The sequence below is a fragment of the Triturus cristatus genome, chromosome 5_1 (genome assembly GCF_964204655.1).
Source record: "Triturus cristatus chromosome 5_1, aTriCri1.1, whole genome shotgun sequence".
NCBI lineage: Eukaryota > Metazoa > Chordata > Amphibia > Caudata > Salamandridae > Triturus > Triturus cristatus.
Window position 1 is genome coordinate 653,775,767 of NC_140587.1, and position 24,007 is coordinate 653,799,773.

A 24,007-nucleotide genomic window follows, 5' to 3' on the forward strand; every position below is an offset into this window, starting at 1 on the left:
GATTAGTGGCACATGAATAAGTCTATTTCTAAAAAGCAATTGCATGATAAGCAGCACTCAATATTTACGAAAAATTCACTTTCCCGCCAGACAAGTACTGAAAGTGAGAAATGAAAGGGAAAAGTCTGCCATCCAACCGGATAGGAGTCCAGTCATAAAGGTGAGACTAAAGGTAACTTATCAGACAATGAAATATGCACACGTTTTTGGCATGGGTGTGATGCTCTACCAAAATATTGAGAAATTTATATGAACCTGCGCGCATTATGTCTACACAAATGTGACTACCAGAACATTGGCAAGGTAAGCGGAGGTAGAGATAGAATAGTTAATCTACACTCCCCAATACATGCTTCTCTTAACAGTATGTTGGAAGTCAATATTGTACTGTAGAAAGCTGTGCATGTCGATATTCTTGACCAAATATTTGACATACAACTGTGCGTGTATCACTGTCAGTGAAACAGTTTGAAGCATGGCATATGCAACATGGAAAGACTATGTGATAATGGATGGACGATAAAGAAGACAATATATTGTGTCACTGCCAGCAGCATTAGTTTTAAAACATAATGCAATACATCTTGTGGCTTGATGAGGCCACTATAACTTGGCAAATCATAGGTGTGCATAACGTGTTGCAGCAACGTAAGTAACAAAGAAGCTGATCAATGCAAACAGTGATGAGAGAGCATAATATAATTTAATGAGTACCCACTGAGATTGAACATTGAAGTTTATTTATCATACCACCCATTTGTGTATCTGTAATAGTATGGTTTGATAGACTTTATGTTTCTATACCACTTTGGTATGACAGTGTTTTAACATTTTTACACCTATTATTACATTTGCACAATAACTGTATCCCAAAAAATTAAAAGAACAATCATTTAAATTTTTGCCTAAATAAAGGCAATGTATTCCAAATGCATGTTTGAATGTCACAATATATATGCCGCACTGTGAGGCCCTGTGATTGGTGAGGGCGGAATTAATTGGCATTATTAGCAAGACCCTAAGAATCTCCATAGAAATTTGAAATTATTGGAAGAACCAGTGATTCTTTTAATAAGATTTCACTGTGAATTCCTCATTTTTCCAAGGAGTTTCCCTCAGGGAATCTGGTGCTTTAAAATATAATATACAACAATGATGCTTCTGAAACATGGTAGTTACTAAACAGACGTCGAACTACAATAAATATTTTTTGTCTCGGGGATAATTATCCCCAGTTATACAGATCCAGTTTGGATTAGATTGATTTACTACATTAATTTAATTTCACTTATTACATATACATGTGTTTGGTGCAAATTGCAGACAACACCCAAAGAGAGAGTCTCTTAAGATAAGCAAATGTGTATGTCGAACTTATTTATAAACAGAAGAGCACTATTGTTTTTCCACCAGCTCCGGGTGTGGAGGTATGCCTTTGATTCTCTTCCCTTCTTTCTCAGTAAATAGGATGTTACAAAACAGAAATAAATTTGGCAAAATAATCTCACAGACATTACAATGCATTGGCTACACATTCAATAAATCAATCAATAAATTCACACATATCGTGTTGTTAATTGCAAGGTAACCCAATGACCTCTTTTCAGCATTTGGAACTTGACTCTAAACACAGTTTTACGGGCACAATTTTACTTATAAGGCTGAGACTGAAATTGGTTTTCCAGACACATTATGTCTCCCTGATGAATATAGGTATAGCACCAAAAAGTACACTTAATGCCACCCAACTGCCAATGGGACTAACGTAAAACTAAAATTGTAACTTAAAAATTGTCTTTGTATTTCAGCATCTTGAAGTCTTGTGAACTATTTTGACTATTCTCTGATGAAGAGGTCTGTATGAAAACAGATCTAACATATTACCCCACGTTGGGATTTTTTAATTCCATTTACTCCAAGAGAAGGTACGAAAATCTGGAGTGTTTGGAGTACTTACCTCTGAAGCATTCATTAGCTAAATAGAATTTTAGACACTTCTGTTCTAAATATCAACTTTGCAGCTAATTATTCTGGTTAGATAATGCACCCAAACATTGTAATCACTGAAAATATATTTACTATTTTTGTCTAAGGATTGGTTACGCATAGGTAGGATGCAAACATTCCTCCCCATTCTGAACTGGGCTCCAACCGTTATGTACAAAGTGGACACTGGGAATCAAGTTTTATTTTTACATTTGGTTAATCAACTGCAGTGTGGCAGCTGGTTCTGTCAGCACATGCATTGAAGTACTGTGCATTCATGGTGCCTTTAGACCAACTTCAGTCTTTAAAGTTTTAACCATTTATGTTCCTAGTTCTCCCAGGAGCCGAACTGCAACTTGTGAACCATGGAAATTCAGAATAGTTGGTGAAATGTAGAGTTTAGTAATGTTGCTATGAAGCAGTTTTTCTCAGGGCATTGAAAACCTAAACATTTTCCAGAATAGATAATGGAGGTAATACAGAAAATGTAGTAAGTCACTCCGATCCAAACTGGATCTTCATAACTGGGGACAATTATCCCCTGTGACAAAAAATATTTATTGTAGCTCGACGTATTATTAGTGACTGGATATATTTCAGAAGCATCATTGTTGTATATTATATTTTAAAGCACCCAATTTCCTGGGTGATACTCCTTGGATAAATGAGGAATAATTCACAGTGGAATGTTATTCAGAATAGCTGGTTCTTCCAATAATTTCACATTTCTTAGGAGGTCCAGCTAATAATGCCTAAGAATTTCGCCCTCACCAATCACTTGTCCTCACAATGGGGTCATCATAATGAGGCCGTAACAATGATTCGCAGGTTAAAATTCTATGAGAAAACAAGGGCCTCACATGTATCTACCTGGTCTACAAAATTCACACTGCAGTAATTCTTTTCCAGATTAGAAGACCAGATTCTACCTTAAACATTATTCTAAGAATAGAGACTTCCGTGGGTTGTAATGTACCTGTAATAATTAAAAATCAAAGGTTTCTAATTCTACTAAATAGCTTGTTTCTTTTTTGTTTTGTTATCTTACCACATACTGTGCTTAATTTGAGCCAGTGTTTGGCTGTGGGGGCAACGGGCACAAATTTTTTGAGGAACGGCATTCATTTTTCTTCACTTGACATTTTTCGAGAGCAAGAGGTGGAAAATGCAAAAAGTGAAAAAAACTGAGACAGAATAAGAAGGAAAAACCGTCACCAAGTGTGGAAGTAAGGACCTGTAAGAGTGAGGTAAAGCAGACGAGAGTGTGTGGTAGTGGATTAAATAGAAGTGAAATTGATTCCAGACTACACAGCATGGGTATTCTGCGAGATGGTTCCAGCCTCAGCCTTCTGAGTGGACCTTTGGGCACCGGCACTTAGGTTTCTACAAAGTTAACACTGACCACAGTTGTGCTATGGGATAAACATTAATCAAAGGAAAATGGAATATGTAGATGCCATGCAGGTTAGTGTCCATAATTTCCTATAGCTATATTTTGATAGAAATACTTTTTCATCTGATTCTCAAAGCAATAGTTGTAAAAGAGGATTATCCATACTTGTAGGTATCTTTCAGTAGACTTCTGACTCTGGGTATTCTCAAAGAATTTCTGAAGTAGTCTCATAAATGAACAGTTGTATATTTATAGGAGTACTCTTACTTCACAAAATGATACACTTGTGCCTATCTCATGGAGTGTAAAATACTTTTCATATTTACTTGAATTTTTTACTCCAAGGATAACTATTTGCCTGTATAAAAACCACCCCTGCTTCATATGTGGATATTCCCTTCCCTTTTCACCCTTGAAAGTGACTGATTTTAACAGGCATAGTTGTAAATGTTTTTCTACTAGAGTGACCACCTCCCTACAGGCCGGGTCACTACAGAAGCTGTTTCCAGTCCTTGACTTTTGTGTGGTATCCTAAGAGACTCTTGGGGACGTAATTTTTGTTTTGCTTCCATTGGAATAATTTGACTACAACACTAGGAATCAATGATCTGTGGGTGAAAAGTTGTACTGGAGAAAGTGTCCATAATGACCTAGAGTGATGTGGTTACACTAGTTTCTAGGTAGGGAAACTACTGATTAAATGGTTTCAACTACCCACAAACCTATACCTCTGGGAGTGTTCACAGCATTTTGCATGGCCACTGCTTCCCTTATAGTTATGCCCCTAGACCTCAACTTACAAAGGAGAAAATACAAATCCTGCCATTGTGATGGATTTATTCTCATCGTAAGCACACACTTCTATTACTTCTGACTCTGTAAATCAAAGTGTGGAATTTCATATGACAAATGTCTAACTTTTAATTTGACCTTTTTTCCTTTCTGAAGAACATCTCTCTGCAGAGCTAGTCTACTTTCAGAATGATGTCTGTCTGGAGATTCTCAATTTTAGCAATGAATGCTCCTTTGAGCAAACCTTAAATCATATGTTCAATGGCAGTCATACAGTTTTATAGCAAGTAATTTCTTGTTCAATGGATAGAGACAAATAAACATATCAGAAGCAAATGAAATTGATGGCTTTAAATGTTTCTGAGAAAAAATGGGGGACAAGCAAGCATTCTACATAAACACTATATTAACAATGCTACACAGAAGACTACAAATGAAGCTTTGTCTTACGTTAAAACAGTGATGTAAATAATTGAGGATTCACTATACAACAGCTAATATAATGTTAATGGCAAGAATATATGACTGATAAGCATTTTGCTCAGGTGCAATATGTCTTCTTACCCTTCTGCCATCTGATGTGTATAGCTTAGTGACTGGACACTGCAAAACTTCAGTCATATGGTCCAGTAAGGCCTCAAAGTTTTGGGTGATTTTTCCGTTCAAAATGATGACATGCTTGAATCCTGTGTCCCCGTTCTTGCAGATAACCAGCTTCTTGGAGAGGCTTGGTACTGCAGTATTATCACCTGGTGCTGGATTGACTTCATTTTGACGTAATAACTGTACTACACGGCGTCGAGCACTGACTGGTCGGCTGCTCTGCCAGAGCAAGGGCTTTTTTCTAGCTCGTTCAAGGTTAATAGGCTTAATTTTTTTCTGGTGGGAACAAATGTAGGATTTGCCATCCTCCAGCTCATCCAAGGCAGAAACCTGGTGAATTCCTCGAGGTGTACTAATGTTTCTCACCCCAAAAGGCAAAGGAACTTTTTTTGACAAACTATCAAGCAAGGCATCAAATGTCTTGAAGGAACGATTACTAACCACCATCTTGATTCCATTGAACTGAGGGTCACCACTCTTATAGAAACAAACGTGTTTGGATGCAACAGGTTCAGTTACATTTGAGTGGCGGGTTGATGCTGTCTGTGCACTCTCTGATGAGTATGGTTGAAGGCCAGAGTAACTAGTAGAAGTTGATTCACTCATTTTTTACTGAGATCTGAAAGTAAGAGGCAAAAAGTAATGACTTTTTAGTACTGAGTCAAATAATACCATTTTTAAGTTATTGATAGCAATCATGCTTTTGATGAAAAACAACAAACCAAACTTATGCAAGCAACTAGCAACAAAGAGATAACAATACTGTGTCCTCTGATTGTTATTGTATAACTTTAAAAATGGAAATTGAAAAGTTTAGAAATATTAGAAAGAGATAAGGTGTGCAACCTTTACAGTCTTGAAAAAAGACATTACCAATGACATCATGCACAAGGAAAGATATATTAAATCAATTTTAATTTTTACATTTTTCATTGAGCTGTTTGCTAAGTTTAAGAAATGTGAGTAATAGTTGGGAAGAGTGAGAACTTCTCTCAAATAATAATCACAATACTTGTCAGAATGAGCTACTAGAGTCAATAATAAACCTTTTCTTAACCCTCTGGTAGCTTGGCACAAAGCAGTCAATCTTAACTTAGAGGCACTGTATATGTTTTTATAATGTAACCAAGTGTTTTTCAATGGAAGAGCTAGACGTGCCACAATGAAAATCACTTTGGAGGTTTTTCACTGCAAGATCATATAAAACATAAAATATAAATATTTTTTAACTTTCTTTATTGGTTTTTGACATGTATTTGTTATTGGTGGCAATCCAAGTACATGCAATAACTCAAACAGCTTATACATTGCTGGAAGGTGGTTTATCGGTAATGGTAGGTAGGCACCTAACACCAGAAACAAGGCCACCGACACGGTACTGGGTCCTAAATAGGATGATCTTGGTAGCTGACACCAAGCAATAAGGCTTAACTTAGGAGATAGGCAAGTAAAGAATTTTAAAACACCAATACATTACAAATGTAAGAAACAAGACACAACAAAAATCCTGCACCAATTTGAAAAAATAGGAAATAGTTTTATCTTTAAAATGACACCAAAATGACCAAAATCCAAGGTAGAGAACCTGAGATATAATTTTTTAAGAATAAACACTTTCTAGTGCTTAGAAACCAATAATACCACTTCAGGACATCTGGCCACACTTGAGCAAGACAAAGTCAAAGTTTGAGGCCAACTGCGATGGAGGCCTGCTAAAAGGTTTACCTTTGCACCTAGAAACTTTTCTGGAGCTTTTTCCGCCGAGGGCCCTCGCTGCCAGTCTGGATTCAGTGAGGGTTTGCCGGCTTGACATTCAGGGAGCTATTGGTCAAACTCTTGGTCGGACTCCGGAGCTCTTCAGTGGGACGAACCTGGAATCCAGGCCGGGTCGCAGTTGAGGGTAGCTGGCTTGGCTCTCACGGTCAAGTCGGTCACCTTATGGGGTTTTTCCAAAACGTTTCCCAAACTTCTGCAGGTCCTTCTAGAAGGTCTCATGGTGGGTTCCAAACACAAACACAAGGGTCTAGAATCTCCTAGATGGTTCTTGTCAGGCCTGTACTTCACTACCCACAATGCACTTCAGAAGGGTCAATTAAGCTCTGTTAACCTGTAGCTGCAGGGGGTCCACTATTTACTCCTTTTGGAAGCAAGGAAAAGTCCTCAGACCTGTAGTACCAGCTAGTGCAGCAGACACAGTCTTCACCAGGCAGGCCAATGGGTGTAGATCAGGATTCCAGCAGGACAATCCTCCTCCTTCTTATAGTTTCAGGCAGCTGAACTGAGAGGCTATGCACCTCCCACATATTTAATCTCAGCATCTGGGCATCAAGATGAGGCACCCCTGACTAATGGGATGCAGGGTGCCACCCAGGCACTTGACCACTTCCTAAAAAGTGTGCCATCTTCTTGTCCCAGAAAGTAATATTCCTCCAAAATCCATCATGTCTGAAATCTCAGCTCAGATTACTAACCCAACTCTCAGGGTGGCTCATTTCCATAGCTCTCCTTCTCCTAACATCTGCAAATTCCTTCCTTAAACCTGCTAGCTGGCTGGGACACAGGGGACTGGGGTTAAGTAGGCCTGGCATTCCCTGCCTGTCCTATTTGTCATTGAACCCTCATGCTTTAGGACCCCTCTAACCTGCCCTGGCATTCCTGTGTAACTGCAGAGCTCTCTTCAGCAAATAGCCTCTCCCCTGGAGAGGAATGTATCACCTAATCAAGGCAACCTGGCTAAGCCTGTTAGCACTGACCAATCATGGAAGACTGCAGGAAGGCTGGGTTTTGGATTACAGGCAAGAATGTGTTATAACTTATTCTCTGTATAAATTAGGATAAATTCGACACGCGCAATCTGGCGGATTTATCAATGCCATTCTATTAAGTCTTTTAGCCATCGATTGTGCAGGGGCCCCTGAGGAGATTTCCAGTGGTGTGCAATGTCTCTGTGGGCAAGTCCCAGGGTCAAGTCAAGGAACCTATTGCCTACATTTTTCTCCAGTCTTATTTTCTATAATCCCAGCAGGCATATATTGGCTGCCTGGAGTTGTTGCTGGCCAATGATACGCTCCAGGTCACCCATGACCTGCAATCAGAACAGCTCAATGACGGGGCAGATCCACACAAAACATTAAATATACATGCCTGTTAGACCTGGCACCATTGGCGTTGGTCTCCCTTCCATTTTTCGCTTTTGTCTCCTCTGTGTTTGCTGGTGTTAGATGCTCTGGGCACTGTGCCACTGCCATTCAGTGCCACAGCGTGAATGCTCCCTATTGTAAATTAAATGCATTACCTTCTATAATCCTAATCGACCCAAGGAACCTGATAGGAAAGCCGAATTTAGTATGCCTGAGCTCAGAATATTAAAGTGCATCTGGTAGTGAAGATTATTTCCATATTCTGTGGTTGAAAATACCACTTTTAGAAAGTGGGTATTTTCTTGCCTAAACCTTCCAATGTGCTCTGCTGTTATGTATATTGGCTGTCTGGTTTTGGAGGGATATGGCAGGCTGAGCTCGACCTGGATTGAATAGAGAGATCTGCAGTTGGAGTATGGGGAGGGGTGACCCTTTGATCTGAGCAGGGCTGTGCCTGGCAAGGTGAATGATGGCTCCACCTCCCACTGTGCGTCTGATAGCAGACCCCCTCTTCCTGAAAGGCAGGATGCAACCTTGTAAAGAAAGTGCTCCAGGACGACACCAAACGGGTTCTGGCTGGGTTCAGTGATTTGTGACTTTCTGAGAACAAAGTCTTTTGGGGTATAAAGTAGGAGTGGGCGGAATTTGCGAAATCCACTTTCGCAAATTATCGCGAAAATGTTTAAAATTATCGCAAACAAGCGGAAATATCGCGAAGATGCGGAATTTTTTTTCCCGCATGTTCGCGAGATTTTCTGCATGGTTGCGGGTCGCCAACTTACCCATGTGGTTGCTCGCGGGCGCGGCCATCTTGTTTTCAGTTGTCTCGCGGTGCATGATCGCGAGAAGAAAGACGTGATCGCGCGACGCATGATGTCACTGCTGGCGCGAACTGTCGCGAGACAGCGTAAATGGCTAAAAACAATCCAACATCTCATGGAGAACGCGACCGGATCAAGAAAACTTGTCGGCGAACGCAGGGATTCAGGTAAGGCGATCGCGCGCGCGCGAGAATGTATTATTTTACAGCGCGAGTAAGAAACAAATTATTGCCAAGCTGCGGAAAGCGGAAATTTTGAAATTTTCGCGCTCTCCGCAGAACGCGAAAATGTCAAATTATCGCAATTTCCGCTAACGGAACAAAATTTTCGCCCAGGCCTAGTATAAAGATCTGTGCTAAAACCCCTACACGGTGTGTTACTTCTGGATGTCAAGACGAACCACTGTCCATGTAACTAGAGGGAAAGGACTTTGAAACTTTCATCCATCTTGCTGAAGCAACTACCCAAGGGCCTGATTTGTGCTTGCCTCCTGCTGAAGTCTCAGGGACATTAGACTTCACCTATCAGCCGCCCGGATTCCTATTTGAGGGGAAATCTACTTGCAGGTGAGGCCTCTGTTGAGAATTCCAGAGCCTCTGGTTCTACTGCGGGGAACGCGGGCTGAAAGTCATTGTATCGCTAGTGAGGGCCGCTGCAGCTGAGGTGCTGTGCCGCTGAGTGCCCGCATTTGCAGTACTACAAAAATCATCGTTATCGCTATTGTGGGCCGCCGCAGCTGAGGAGCTGTTACCGCTGAGAGCCCGCATTTGCCTGTGTTACCCAAGTCATCACTATCACTATTTTAGGCCGCTGCAGCTGAGGAACTGTTGCAGCTGAGAGCCCGCATTTGCCTGTGTTACCCAAGTCATCGCTATCGCCATTGTGGGCCACTGCAGCTGAGGAGCTGTTGCCGGTGAGAGCCCGCATTTGCCTGTGTTACCCAAGTCATGGCTATCGCAATTGTGGGTCGCCGCAGCTGAGGAGCTGGTGCCGCTGAGAGCCCGCATTTGCCTGTGTTACCAAAGTCATCGTTATCGCTTTTGTGGGCCAGCTGAGGAGCTGTTGCCACTGAGAGCCCGCATTTGCCTGTGTTACCAAAATCATCGCTATCGCTATTGTGGGCCGCTGCAGCTGAGGAGATGTGCCGCTGAGTGCCTGCATTTGCCATCCTATGAGAATCATAGCAATCGCTATTGTGGGCCGCTGCAGCTGAGGAGCTGTGCCGCTGAGTGCCCGCACTAGTCACCACTTCGAGGATCTTGTTATCACCTGTGTGTGCCACTGGGTGCCCGCCTTAAGCCCCGCCCCAGGATTATCGCTAGTGCGCGCTGCAGACTGCTACAGCTGGTAGCTGTGGCCACTGCGAGTCCGCCTGTCATCACCGTGGCTTCCTTGTGAGGCTTCGTGCCGTGCCCCCTTTAAATCTCAGGTACATTGTGCATCACCGGGTCGTGTGGACCCCGGCCTCGAACTAAGTTCTTTCCACGCGCTTTTTGAGTGCCTTGATTGCTTTTGAAGTGAATCTGTAATTATGTGCATTGTGGTTTCTTGAGGGCTTTTAAGGCTCGTGTTCAGTCTATATAAAGATAACTATTTTTCTATAACTACTTGTGGGGTCCGTTTGTAGCGTCCTTCCTGCGTTATTGTGTATGGTCATAAATGCTTCACACACTACCTCTGAGATAGGCCTGTCTGCTTGTGCTACGTTACCACAGGGTTGAGCAGGGGTTGTCAAAGGGTGTAGCCCCTTACTCTGACTTAGGAAGAAGGACCCCTATTTGGACCTTGGCGCCAGCCGCTGCCAACTAGAGATCCCCATTTCTAACATTGGTGGCAGCGGTGGGATCAGGACTTGCATTTATGATCCACATACAATAACTAGTGTAAGCTACTAGTGAGTGTAGACCTAGGCGCAACCACATACGGTTTGATTTTCTTCTATTGTTGATTGTAATTGCCAGTTATGTCTACAATGGGTAGGCCAACGGCCGATGCTTCGGAGGATCTCATCTTTGAGGAAGATAGGTTAGAAACCTCCACTGCCAAACAGCTAAAGTCTTTTTGCAAGCGATTCACAGTCCCTGTTGCAGGTCTCTCTAGAAAGGAGGACTATCAGAACGCTCTTAAGGCCTGGTTAGAAGCGAGAGAGTCCGCTAGGGATGAGGGATAGAATGCTGGAGGGCAGCAGAATGACGAAGTGGATTTACTGGGAGGTAAAGCACTTTCCAATGCAGGTACTAGTGTATCCTCAAAGGGTCTGTCTCCAGAAGAGATGGAGGACCTTATTGATAGCAAGCTAACTAACCCTAGGAAGCTTGCTGAGGAGGCGGACCGCTGGGTGAGCACCTGGGTTCGCAAGGGTCCTCTGGGAGACTTTGCCAAAGGTGGGCAGGGTCCCCAGCAGAGAAGTGGGGGGGACAGGGGTAAACCGAGGGCGTTCCAGAGAGGGCCCCAAAGTAATTCCCAAGGGAACCAATGAGTGGTGCCCCAGCCTCCCCCTGAGAAGACCCCAGTGCCCCCGACATGTAAGCCTGTTCAGAGGGGGCCCCTTACTTGTTTTAAGTGTGGTCAAGTTGGCCACCGGTATTACGATCCCAAGTGTCCCCAGAGGGACTCCAATGCATCACCCTGTGCGCCCCCCCACCAGATTGCTAGTGTAGCCCTGGGAGGGGAGGAGATGGGTGCCCAAGGTGGGTGGGATCCCGTAGAATTGACCCTTGTCTCGCTAGGAGACTTTGAGAAGGTCCCTAACCCCATGCTGCCTGATAATACTAAGAAGTACAGGCAGTGGGTGACCATCAATGGCCACAGGGTGGAGGCTCTGAGGGAAACAGGAGCTAGTGTGACTGCTGTCAGCTTCTGGTTGATGTCCAAAGAGCAGGTTGTCCCCCATGCATTCTGCCCAGTAGTGTCAGCAGACAACTCTGAGAGCCAGTGTGAGGTGGCTCAAGTTCCCTTTGAGTGGGGGGGGGGGGTCTCAGGAACTCTTCAAGTAGCTGTGAGGCCAGCCATGCCAGTAGACTGTCTGTTGGGCAATGATTTAGAGCACTCCCCGTGGGCTATGGTGGAGAGGAAATCTCACTTGGAAATGTTGGGTCTGCCTGAGTGGGCGTGCGTGACCACTCGGTCCATGGCAGCCAGTAAGCATGTTCAGGAGGACTTGGAGCCTGAAAGTATGGCCCAGGCCCCTGCCTTAGAGAGAGGGGTAGGGGGTGCGGGAAACCAGCCCCCATGGTTCCCACGGTCCAGGAGGGAGCAGACCTTGAGGGGGATGCCCTGGAGCCTACAGGGAACAAGTAGCCAAACTGGGGGACCTGCCTGAGCTGACCCATTGGCAGCAAGAAGGAGGGCCCACCAGGGAGGAATTTTGTGAACAGCAGAGAACGTGTCCTTCTGTTGAGGGGCTGCGGCGACAGGCGGCAGCCCAGGCAGCAGGTGATCAGTCAAGGTCACATCTAATCTATTGGGAGAATGACCTTCTTTACAGCAAGCCTAAGGTTGCTGAGCCTGGGCCAGCCCATGTGCTGATGGTACCCCAGTGCTTCAGAGCCTTCCTACTGGGGTTAGCTCATGATCTGCCATTGGCTGGACATTTGGGGCAGACCAAGACCTTCAAAAGGCTGGTCACCCACTTTCATTAGCCCCAGATGCGCAGGAGCTCAGACGCTCACTGCAGGACATGTGAAACTTGCCAGGCAAGTGGGAAGAGTGGGGGGAAGATCAAGGCCCTTCTCCGGCCCTTTCCAGTTGTCAGTACCCCATTCGAGCGAGTGGGTTTTGACATTGTGGGGCCTCTGGACCCCAAGACAGCCATGGGCAACAGGTTCATCCTGGTCTTAGTGGACCATGCTACCCGATACCCTGGAGCCATCCCACTCAGGACGGTGACGGCCCCCGTGGTGGGACGTGCACTGATGGGGCTTTTCTCCCATGTGGGGTTCCCCAGAGAGGTGGTGTCTGATAGGGGTACTAACTTCATTTCCAAATATATGAAGTCCCAGTGGGAGGAGTGTGGGGTAACTTACAAGTTTACGACTCCTTACCAGCCCAAGGTAATGGACTGGTTGAGAGATTCAACCGGACCATTAAGGGCATGATTATGGGCCTAGAGGAGCCCATGAGACATAAGTGGGACGTCCTCTTGCCATGCCTGCTGTGTGCTTACTGTGAGGTGCCACAGAAGTCCTTAGGTTTCAGTCCCTTTAAACTGCTCTATCGTCACCCGGTAAGAAGACCTCTGAGTCTTGTCAAGGAAGGCTGGGAGCAATCTCCAAGGAAACCTCCCCATGATGTATTTAGTTACATGCTGGCCTTCAGGAACCAGACTCGGCGTTTCAAAAAACTTGCTGAGGCAAATCTGGAAGCCAGCCAGGAAGAGATGAAATGTTGGCATGATCAGAATGCCACTCTGATTGAGTTTCAGCCTGGTCAAAAGGTTTGGGTAATGGCCCCAGTGGAGCCCTGTGCGCTCCAGGATAAGTGGACTGGGCCCTATGAGGTGGTGGAGCGCAAGAGTCCTGTTACCTACATGGTGGACTTGCGGTCTTCCATGAACCCCTTGCGGGTCCTGCTTGTTAACTGCCTGAAGCCCCACTTTGAGAGGTCTGAAGTGGGCATACTTCTGGCAACAGATGCTGGAATGGAAGAGGAGAGTGAGCCTTTTCCTGACCTCCTGTGTGCAGAGGAACAAGATTGGTCAGTGGAGGGTGTGGTCCTCTCTATCACAGTGACCCCTGAGCAGCAGTGCGATTGTCACCAACTGTTGGGGCAATTCAGTGATCTGTTCTCCCTCGTGCCTAGTGTCACTGATTGGTGCGTCCATGACGTAGACACTGGGGCAGTCGTCTTGTTAAACACAAGGCTTACCGAGTGACTGACCTGGTCAGGGCATGCATTAAGGAAGAGTTCTCCAAAATGCTTGCTAAAAGGGTGATTGAGTCCTCTAGCAGCCCTTGGTCCAGCCCCGTGGTCCTGGTACCAAAAGCTGCCGCTCCTAGTGCCACCCAAGAACTTCGGTTCTGCGTGGACTACCAATGTCTCAATTCAGTCATGAAGGCTGACGCGAGCCCCATCCCCAGAGCTGATGAGCTCATAGATCGGCTAGGGGCTGCCCGGTACCTCAGCACATTTGATTTGACGTCTGGGTATTAGCGGATCGCCTTGACTGATAGGGCAAAGGAGAGGTCAGCATTCTCCACACCAGATGGGCACTACCAGTTCCTGGTGATGCCCTTTGGGATGAAGAATGCCCCTGCCACCTTTCAGAGGTTGGTCAACAGGGCGTTGGTTGGGCTTGAAAATTTCAGTGCCGCCTGCCTGGACGACATTGCAGTTTTTAGTTCCTCATGGGAGGGCCACCTGCGCCACTTCTGGGAAGTGTTGATGGCATTGCGAAAGGCAGGCCTCACAATCAAGGCAAGTAAGTGCCAGATTGGGCAGGGTTCTGTGGTGTACTTGGGACACCAGGTGGGGAGCGGCCAGGTGGCACACCTACAGCCCAAGATTCAAACCATGCTGGCTTGGGAGCCCCCAAGGACCCAGACACAGGTGAGAGCCTTTTTAGGACTCACGGGTTATTACAGGAGGTTTGTCAAGACGTATGGCAACATTGTTGCACCCTTGACTGTGCTGACTTCTAAGAAGCAGCCAAAGATTGTGAACTGGACTGACACCTGTCAGAAAGCTTTAGATGCCCTGAAGACTGCTATATGCACAGCACCTGTAATTCAGGCGCCCAACTTTTCAAAATAATTTGTTGTCCGGACAGACTCTTCCGAGCATGGTGTGAGGGCCGTTTTGTCACAGATCAATGAGGAGGGCTGAGACCAGCCTGTAGCCTTCATTAGTAGGAGGTTACTTCCACGGGAACAGAGGTGGAGTGCAATTGAGCGTGAGGCATTTGCTGTGGTCTGGGCACTGAAGAAGCTGAGACCATACCTGTTTGGGACTCACTTCCGGGTTCAGACAGACCACAAGCCCCTCAGATCGTTGATGCAGATGACGGGAGAGAATCCAAAGTTGTTGAGGTGGTCCATTTCCCTACAGGGTATGGACTTTACGGCGGAACACCGCCCTGGTACAGAACACGCCAATGCTGATGGTCTGTCCAGATTTTTCCGCCTTAGTGATGAGAACTCCCAAGTGGGTGGGTAGTTCTCCCCATATTTCAGCTGGAGGAGACACGTGTTAGACCTGGCACCATTGGTGTAGGTCTCCCTTCCATTTTTCGCTTTTGTCTCCTCTGTGTTTGCTGGTGTTAGATGCTCTGGGCGCTGTGCCACTGCCATTCAGTGCCACAGCGCGACTGCTCCCTATTGTAAATTAACTGCATTACCTTCTATAACCTGAATTGACCCAAGGAACTGCTAGGAAAGCCGAATTTAGTATGTCTAAACTCAGAAAATTAAAGTGTATCTGGTAGTGAAGATTATTTCCATATTCTGTGGTTGAAAATCCCACTTTTCTTGCCTAAACCTTCCAGTGTGCTCTGCTGTTATGTGTATTGGCTGTCAGGTTTTGGAGGGACAGGGCAGGCTGAGCCCGACCTGGATTGAATAGAGAGATCTGCAGTTGGAGTATGGGGAGGGGTTACCCTTTGATCTGAGCAGGGCTGTGCCTGGCAAGGTGAATGATGGCTCCACCTCCCACTGTGCGTCTGATAGCAGACACCCTCTTCCTGAAAGGCAGGATGCAGCCCTGTAAACAATGTGCTCCAGGAAGACACCAAACTGGTTCTGGCTGGGTTCAGTGATTTGTGACTTTTTCAGAACAAAGACTTTTGGGGTATAAAGATCTGTGCTAAAACCCCTACATGCGGTGTTTATTTGAATGTCAAGACAAACCTTTGTCCATGTAACTAGAGGGAAAGGACTTTGAAACTTTCATCCATCTTGCTGAAGCAAGTACCCAAGGGCCTGATTTGAGCTTGCCTCCTACTGAAGTCTAAGGGACATTAGACTTCACCCATCAGCCACCCGGATTCCTATTTGAGGGGAAATCTACTTGCAGGTGAGGCCTCTGTTAAGAATTCCAGAGCCTCTGGTCCTACTGCGGGGAACGCGGGCTGAAAGTTATCGTATTGCTAGTGTTGGCCGCTGCAGCTGAGGAGCTGTGCCGCTGAGTGCCCGCATTTGCTGTACTATGAAAATCATCGTTATCGCTATTGTGGGCCTCCGCAGCTGAGGAGCTGTTGCCGCTGAGAGCCCGCATTTGCCTGTGTTACCCAAGTCATCGCTATCGCCATTGTGGGCTGCCGCAGCTGAGGAGATGTTGCCGCTGAGAGCCCACATTTGCCTGTGTTACCCAAGTCATCGCTATTGCCATTGTGGGCTGCCGCAGCTGAGGAGCTGTTGCCGCTGAGAGCCCGCATTTTCCTGTGTTACCCAAGTCATCACTATCGCCATTGTGGGCCGCTGCAGCTGAGGAGCTGTGCCACTGAGTGCCCGCATTTGCCGTCCTATGAGAATCATCGCAATCGCTATTGTGGGCCGCTGCAGCTGAGGAGCTATGCCGCTGAGTGCCCGCATTTGCTGTCCTATGAGAATCATCGCAATCGCTATTGTGGGCCGTTGCAGCTGAGGAGCTGTACCGCTGAGTGCCCGCATTTGCCGTCCTAATGAGAATCATCGCCATCGCTAGTGTGGGCCGCTGCACCACTTCGAGGATCTTGTTATCACCTGTCTGTGCCGCTGGGTGCCCACATTAAGCCCTGCCCCAGGATTATCGTGAGTGTACGCTGTGGACTGCTACAGCCAGGAGCTGCAGCCGCTGCGAGTCCGCCTGTCATCAGCTTCCTTGTGAGGCTTCGTGCCGTGCCCCCTTTAAATCTCAGGTACATTGTGCATCACCGGGTCGTGTGGACCCTGGCCTCAAACTAAGTTCTTTCCACGCGCTTTTTGAGTTTTTTTAGTGCCTTGATTGCTTTTGAAGTGAATCTGTAATTATGTGCATTGTGGTTTCTTGAGTGCTTTTAAGGCTCGTGTTCAGTCTATATAAAGATAACTATTTTTCTATAACTACTTGTGGTGTCCGTTTGTAGTTTCCTTCCTGCGTTATTGTGTATGGTCATAAATGCTTCACACACTGCCTCTGAGATAGGCCTGTCTGCTCGTGCTATGTTACCACAGGGATTAGCAGGGGTTGCCAAAGGGTGTAGCCCCTTACTCTGACTTAGGAAGAAGGATCCCTATTTGGACCTTTGTGCCAGCCGCTGCCAACTAGTGATCCCCATTTCTAACAATTCCCTACTTTTTAAATGCCATGCACCCTGCCTTATGGACATTTAGGGTCTATTTTAGGTCTGACTTACTAGTAGTAAAAAGGAAAGTTTAGCCCTGACAAATGTTTTGTTGTGACAGGTCAAAATAGCAATTTTAAACTGCTATATTGAGCATTTTACAACTAAGCTGAAGTGGCAGGCCTGGAGGCATATTTTACTGTGCTACTTCAGTGGGAGTCACAATGAGTGTTATATATAGCCAACTAGTGCCATTCAATTTGCAGGCCATGTCATACATTCGGTATCATAGACTAGTACAAGTAAATTAAAGGTGCCAATCAAATGGATGCCAATTTTGTCATGTTGAAAGGGTGAGCACAATCACTTTACCACTGGTTAGCAGGAGTAAAATGTACAGAGTTCTATAGCTAACAACAGAACAGTCAAGGTAAAAATCAGGGGTGCTACAGCACAAGGGATGGTCATTTCCAACACAGACATCTCAAACAGCAATCTTCTACATGGATTATATTGAACTAGCACATATGAGATTTACAGTAGATGGGGGAAAAACAAATATTTTATTAATGGGAGTGATTATGCTTCACAGTTAGTTATGTGACCAGTCTTAGCGTAGGAGACAAACTCACAGAAATGTTGATATCATTAGGATTAACTGTGTCGATAGAAAGCAGAAAGGGCGGCCATGTTATGTTGAAGGGGAAGGTCACTGGTACTGAGGTGCAGTAGTGGCTTGTGGAGGGAGTGCTGTGGGGCGAGGGAGGAGCAGGGTGTGGGGTAGTAAACTACAGAATACGGCCGAACGGAGGTAAGTAAACAAATAAATAAATAAAACAAATTTAATTGCGCACGGACTCTACCTAATTAGATGAATTATTGTTACACCTTTGTTTGTATTCTAAATATCCAGTTTACCACAGGATCACTGTTCTTCTACATACCACACAGCATTGCCTATCTCCATGCTGGGAAAATGACCTCCAAAATTAGTTCAAAGTGACATAAACCAATGTGCTTATAAGTTGATCGATAAAGTAATGTTATTCAACATTTTCTGTACTTCATGATCACTCGGAGAACCACTCTGACTACCCAAAGTGAATGAGATTATTTAGAGTTGGGCAGGTCCATTGGTACTATTTAGGCTGTATCCCTATGTACACACTCCAAATGTGGTGGACAAGCCATCTGCCAATATTTGTCAGATATTCTGATCTACCAAACTCTAAGTAACCCCTTAATGCTTATTGTTTAATCAGAGGTTTTCATTGCCACCCCCATCCACAGGCAGTGGGCTCTATGGTTAGGGCAAACACCAATCAAGAACTGTGCTTAATACACAAACACATTTTATTGACTTGTTAATTTTATTGTATGTATAGCTCAGACTGGAAAAACGGTGGCCCACAGGCCCCAAGTCTGAGCCAAGTAAGATGAAAAGCTGTCCAAAATACTATAGTAAATTGCTTTGCATTCTTATTTCCTGCAACGGCATAACATTTGGAAAAATAACGGTTTTAGTGCTGTACAAACGAGGAAGTGTCTAGACTAGGGGTGGGCAGAATTTGCGAAATCCACTTTCGCAAATTATCGCGAAAATGTTAAAAACTATCGCAAACACGCGGAAATATCGCGAAGATGCGGAAGTATTTTTCCCGCATGTTCGCGAGATTTTCTGCATGGTTGCGGCTCGCCAACTTACACATGTGGTTGCTCGCGGGCGCGGCCATCTTGTTTTCAGTTGTCTCGCGGTGCATGATCGCGAGAAGAAAGACGTGATCGCGCGACGCATGACGTCACTGCGGGCGCGAACTGTCGCGAGACAGCGCAAATGGCTAAAAACTATACAACATCTCATGGAGAACGCGACCGGATCAAGAAAACTTGTCGGCGAACGCAGGGATTCAGGTAAGGCGATCGCGCGCGCGGGAGAATGTATTATTTTACAGTGCGAGCAAGAAACAAATTATCGCCAAGCTGCGGAATGCGGAAATTTTGACATTTTCGCGCTCTCCGCGGAACGCGAAAATGTCAAATTATCGCAATTTCAGCGAACGGAATGAAATTTTCGCCCAGGCCTAGTCTAGACATGGTTACTTGATTTCTGAGAGGCTTTATTCCACCCAAGGTCAATGTCAGGAATATACAAACTAATCTCCATTGATATTTGGACTTTGAGGCCTTTTAGCAATAATGACTGCTGAAAAACTGAAGTTAAAAATTTGGAAGTATGTTTTGACTCTGAGCTGAACTTCGACAACCAGATTCAGAAGGTTGCGGGCAAATGCTATGGAGCAATGAAGATCCTGCGAAAGATCTTCGATCTTCTACCTTCTAAGGCCAGGAAAACTATTGTCCATGCGGTCATAACCTCACAACTAGACTATGGTAATGTCCTGTATCTCGGAGCCACAAAGAGAGGACTAGCCAAATTACAGCGGGTACAGAACGCTGCAGCTCGACTGGTGCTTGGTTTACCCAGAAGAGCAAACTCAGAGAAGGCCCTGAAAGAATTGCACTGGCTGCCACTGGAAAAGAGGGTCACCTTTAAGGCAATGTGCTATGGCCATCGCATCCTCAAGAAATGCGGCCCTAAATATCTTCATCCTTTACTAACCGAATACACCCCTGGTCGGAATCTGCGGTCCTTAGGGAAAGCCCTGGTAAAGGTACCAAGGATATACAAAGCCAGACTGGGAGCTCGTTCTTTCAGGTACCTGGCAGCTAAAACGTGGAACACTCTGCCTATAGCCCTAAGAACAGAGACATGTGAGAATAATTTCCACAAACAACTAAAAACCTGGCTGTTCAGCAGTACGGAAAACTCACAGATGTCTAGCAAGTACTTTCTAGATTGTACAGCTTTTCCCTCTCCTTTGTCTCAGCGCGGGGACACACCGTCCAGTGTAACCAAGCGCTCTATAAATGGAATAAACTAAACTAAACTAAACTGAATCTCTCAAAGTGTGTGTGTTTCCCCTGAGACGCATGGAAGCAAAACTATCTAGGCCCGGATTCCGAGTTCGGAGGAGAATTCTGATCCCTACACCAGCATATAGCGATTGGAATTCTCCGTTTTGCCATAAACACCTCACCCCTGCAATTTTCACCTCAGAGATACAACAAGTCAAAGCTGCCGAAATGTACTGTCAGAAAATGCCTGGAAAAAAAGGCTAAACATGTAAAATCCAATGTGTAAAACAATTTCCTCATTTCCAGGCTGAAAACTCAGAATAGGCAATATTTACAGCACTCAGAAAATATCATGCTTCAGGGTAATGATATTTAGTAAATGCAATTGATACCAATTTTTTCGATCAGTTCTTATTCAGGGCCCTATACTATTTAAACGTAAGGCAAAGCAATTTGTGAAAACCGTGAGAAATGCTGCCATATTTATTGGTCTTTAAAAAAATCATGACTTGCAGCATTCCGCAATCTTTGAAGACAGCTCACTTGATACACCACCAGCCATCCGAACAGGATAATATCATAGTCCAATTTGGTATTAGTTGAGGTTTCTACTACTATTTTATGGTGACCCATATTGGTGTAGGAAGGCACGTGCCATCTCATCTGATGAAGCAAAACTAAGTCTGTATTACATGAACACATACAAGTCACACTCATCGAAGCATGCATGCACACACATGCACACTAGCACAGACAAAGCCTGCTATACTTCAGAGGGCATGCAGGATGCTTTGGACATTTTTCGCTCCCTTGAAAGTCAACCCCCTTGGAAAGACTGTAAATCTAAGACCAGCCAAGGCAGTGTTCAAACATGAGTGGCTTGGTAAAGCGCCTTCAATAATAGGAGGCTGTGCCTCTTGGAGGACTTCTCAGCTAATTTGTGCAATAATAAAGTGGATCAATAGCCAATCAGATTTCTGAATCTTAATTGAGGCCATCATTTATTGTGTAATCAGGCCCACAGTCCACAATTATATTAGCGGGGGCACTGATCGCTTAAGCCACTCTGAAGGAACTTTCTTTCACGGGATCTCTATTCGAAACCTAATGAAGATTCAATATTACTAGGTAGAATAAAGGTGTCCTTTGCTCATGTTACTTACCAGGATTCTGGAAAGGCACTTACACTTTTCTTTAGTGTCTGCAGTGTTTTCCAGTATAATTTATGTTTTTCTACCACTCACATGAACTTGTTCAGAAGGCGGCCATGAATATTGTTATGGGATGGACATTATGAATATCAACAGCAATATTTGGATATTGCTAATCGAGGTATAGGGCAGTAGAAGCGAGTGTCCAGGGCAGTAGCAGCTGGTGTCAGGGAAAGTTGGTGAGGCACTGTGGAGGGTGCGGGGGGCAGCACGGGGGAGGGAGGCTGCGCCAGGGGCAACGCGATGCGATTTAGATAATACTTTTTAAAAATGTACCTGCCGGTCTTCTGCTCGCCAGTCTTCTCCTCCTCTGGGCACAGGCTGAATCTCCCAGCTTCCCCTGTGACCAATCCCGATGCTGCTCTCACCATAGGAGCAGTATGGTGATTGAGCAGAGAGCACTAGTTTTGCGTTCCATCTGGAGCTGGGAGCCTGTGCCTGTTAATCTCTCCACACAGCAACATAGCTGGGTTAGATAGAGAGATGTCAGTGCACATGATGATTTGATCGGCTTGAGACGGCCGGTCAAACCGTCATGCGCACTGACAGCAGGGCTCACCACTCCTCCTCCCCGTGCTGCAGTGCTGCGGCCCCACAACCAAGACTCAGCCACAGGACGAAAAACAAAATTATCAGCATTTAGATCATTTTGCTTTTCATTTACCTCTGTGGGCAGTGGGATGACGCTCTTATGCCATTGCCGAAGAGCTGCCCCTGGTCCAGGGGCAGCTCCTCCGTTGGAGCAGAGGAGCGGAGGAGCATCGCCCCACTTAAATTACCCCCAAAGGCCAGAGATGAAGAATAAAATGGTCATTTAGTACCATTTTATTTTTCATCCCCCGTCCTGAACAGAGCGTCAGGACGGGACGAGGCCTGCTGAGTGACAGCAGCAGAGAGGAGGGTGGGCTGTATGTGTACTGTTTAAAGTGTGCATGTCTTTTTGGCCAGCTGTCACATGCACACTTTAAACATCTCTAACCCAGCTGTCTTAAGACAGAGCAGGTGCATGCCTCCAGAGCACTGTGGAGCGCTGAGTGAGGCTGCTCCCTCCAAGCAGGGCGCTGCTCTCATGCTACATAAGAGCAGCACCAGCATTGGTCAAGGGAGTTTCCTGGTGGCCGGGCTGCAGTTGAAGAAATAAGAGGTCTGATGTGGAGTACTTGGTAAATGTTTAATTTTATTTGGTTTTTTTTAAATTGTATTTGCGCTCATGCCCCCTTCCTCTCCCCCCTCCCTGAAGATGCCTGCCGCCACTGTATAGGTCCAGAACAGAAAGCGAATCTGACTTTGAAATTCTGTCCCTAAATAGATGGTAAGCATGGAGAGGGAGCTGAAACTTCTCTACAAAGGCTTTGAGGGGGCGTCCACACCCCCAAACAACAACAGAACTTAACAGGGTGTTTTAAATCTGCATTAGGTTACTAGTCCCAGGCAGTTAAAAAATATCTAAAGCAAACATTCTAAAACGTCATGGTCGACCATAGTGGCCATGAGCAATAATCCTCTTTGCAGAAAATTGTGAGCTTAAAGAAAACCACAGAGTGAACTCCTGATCTCTCTGTGCACTTCACAGCACAAGCACCACTTCTGTTTGCCTGCACATGTTCATGGAAAAAGCAGCTGGTTCCATCGCCCTCCCTTTGAATCCAGCCATGGGAGAAATCTTCTCTGGACGAAGCCCTGATGCACTGACAGAGAGGGGGGATGACCATGATGCTTGGTTCAGCCAGCAGCATATGAATGAAGCTTGGGCAGAGCGAGTGCCGCTTGCTCACCAAGGCTTTCAGTACTGGCTAGGCAGCCTTTACAATCATCAAAGTAGCCACCTACCCTTCATAGTGGGCCACTCCAGCTGTGGTCTGCAGTACTAAGTAGAAGCAAATAATGCATGTGGTAACATTTCCGATACTAACTAGGCTATACTAACATCAGGTTTAGATGCATTACAGCTGCTCACAATTAGGTAATCACATTGCAGCCAGTTGTCACTCACAAATGGCGGCATTTATCACTAAATCATATAATCGGCACCAAAGTAATCGAAATTAAAGCTAACACTACAACCACTTTCCGCCTCACTGAGTGTAGAGTAGGGCCTAGGATGTTTGTAGCAATATGGGACCAAACTATAAGCAGTGTTAACTGAATTGTGCGGCAATAAAAGTAAAATTTAGCACATTTGAAGCAGTATGACGTTTTAACACACTTTCATTAATATAAAATGAACTGCGGGTTCGAAAATACAGAGGTTGCCGAAAAAAAGACCAGAAACATTCAGCAGACAATACTCAATATAATAAGTGATAGCAGTGCTCGCTTTTCGGTCGAGCTCACTAGGAAATCGACCTCTTGGAATCACTTCAGCTTTAGTAGAAGCTTGTGCGTGTGGTGCTCACACGCTATTGGCCTTTGCATCTGGCTTTAGTACGCAATTGGCCAAAGGCGTGTGGATGCCCCAGCTTCTTGGGAAATGTTTACTCCCAGAGCATTTTGCTCTCGGGAGCCAGCATTGACGTGCAGGGGCCATCTGTTTTTATTTAGCGTGGCCACGCTTGTCTCCCACGCAGCGCTTGTTCTGCGTGCAGGGGCAATCTGTTTTTTTAAATTAGCGTGGCCGCACTTGTCTCCCATGCAGTGCTTGTTTTCTGCTTAGTGTGCATAATTAGTTTATTGCACTTACAGCCGAGTGACCTCGCGCGAAGGAAACATTACACACCACAGTCACATGAACAGTGTGGACATTGTCCATTTTTGATGCAAACAAGGAGCATGCTCTGTCAATGAGCACCCCACACTGGTCGCTGGTAGCGCATTTGATGGCCGCAAACGATCTCTCGGAAGACTAAATTTACTTTTACCGGGAGTGTTGTAAAACTAATATTAAACCCGCCGTTGTATCTATCATTGCA

The 24,007-nt window shown here is 45.4% G+C and overlaps 1 protein-coding gene across 4 annotated transcripts in view; it reads right to left on the reverse strand.

Annotated features, from left to right (window-relative positions):
• The window catches only part of RP1 (RP1 axonemal microtubule associated), an 859,010-nt gene that overhangs the window by 506,162 nt on the left and 328,841 nt on the right, over nucleotides 1–24,007 (reverse strand). For all 4 annotated transcript variants that reach the window (XM_085605615.1, XM_085605612.1, XM_085605614.1 and 1 more), the window contains exon 2: nucleotides 4,736–5,393. In XM_085605615.1, the coding sequence (XP_085461741.1) occupies nucleotides 4,736–5,380 (645 nt within the window). In that variant the 5' untranslated portion in view covers nucleotides 5,381–5,393. The remainder of the gene's footprint in view (nucleotides 1–4,735; nucleotides 5,394–24,007) is intronic.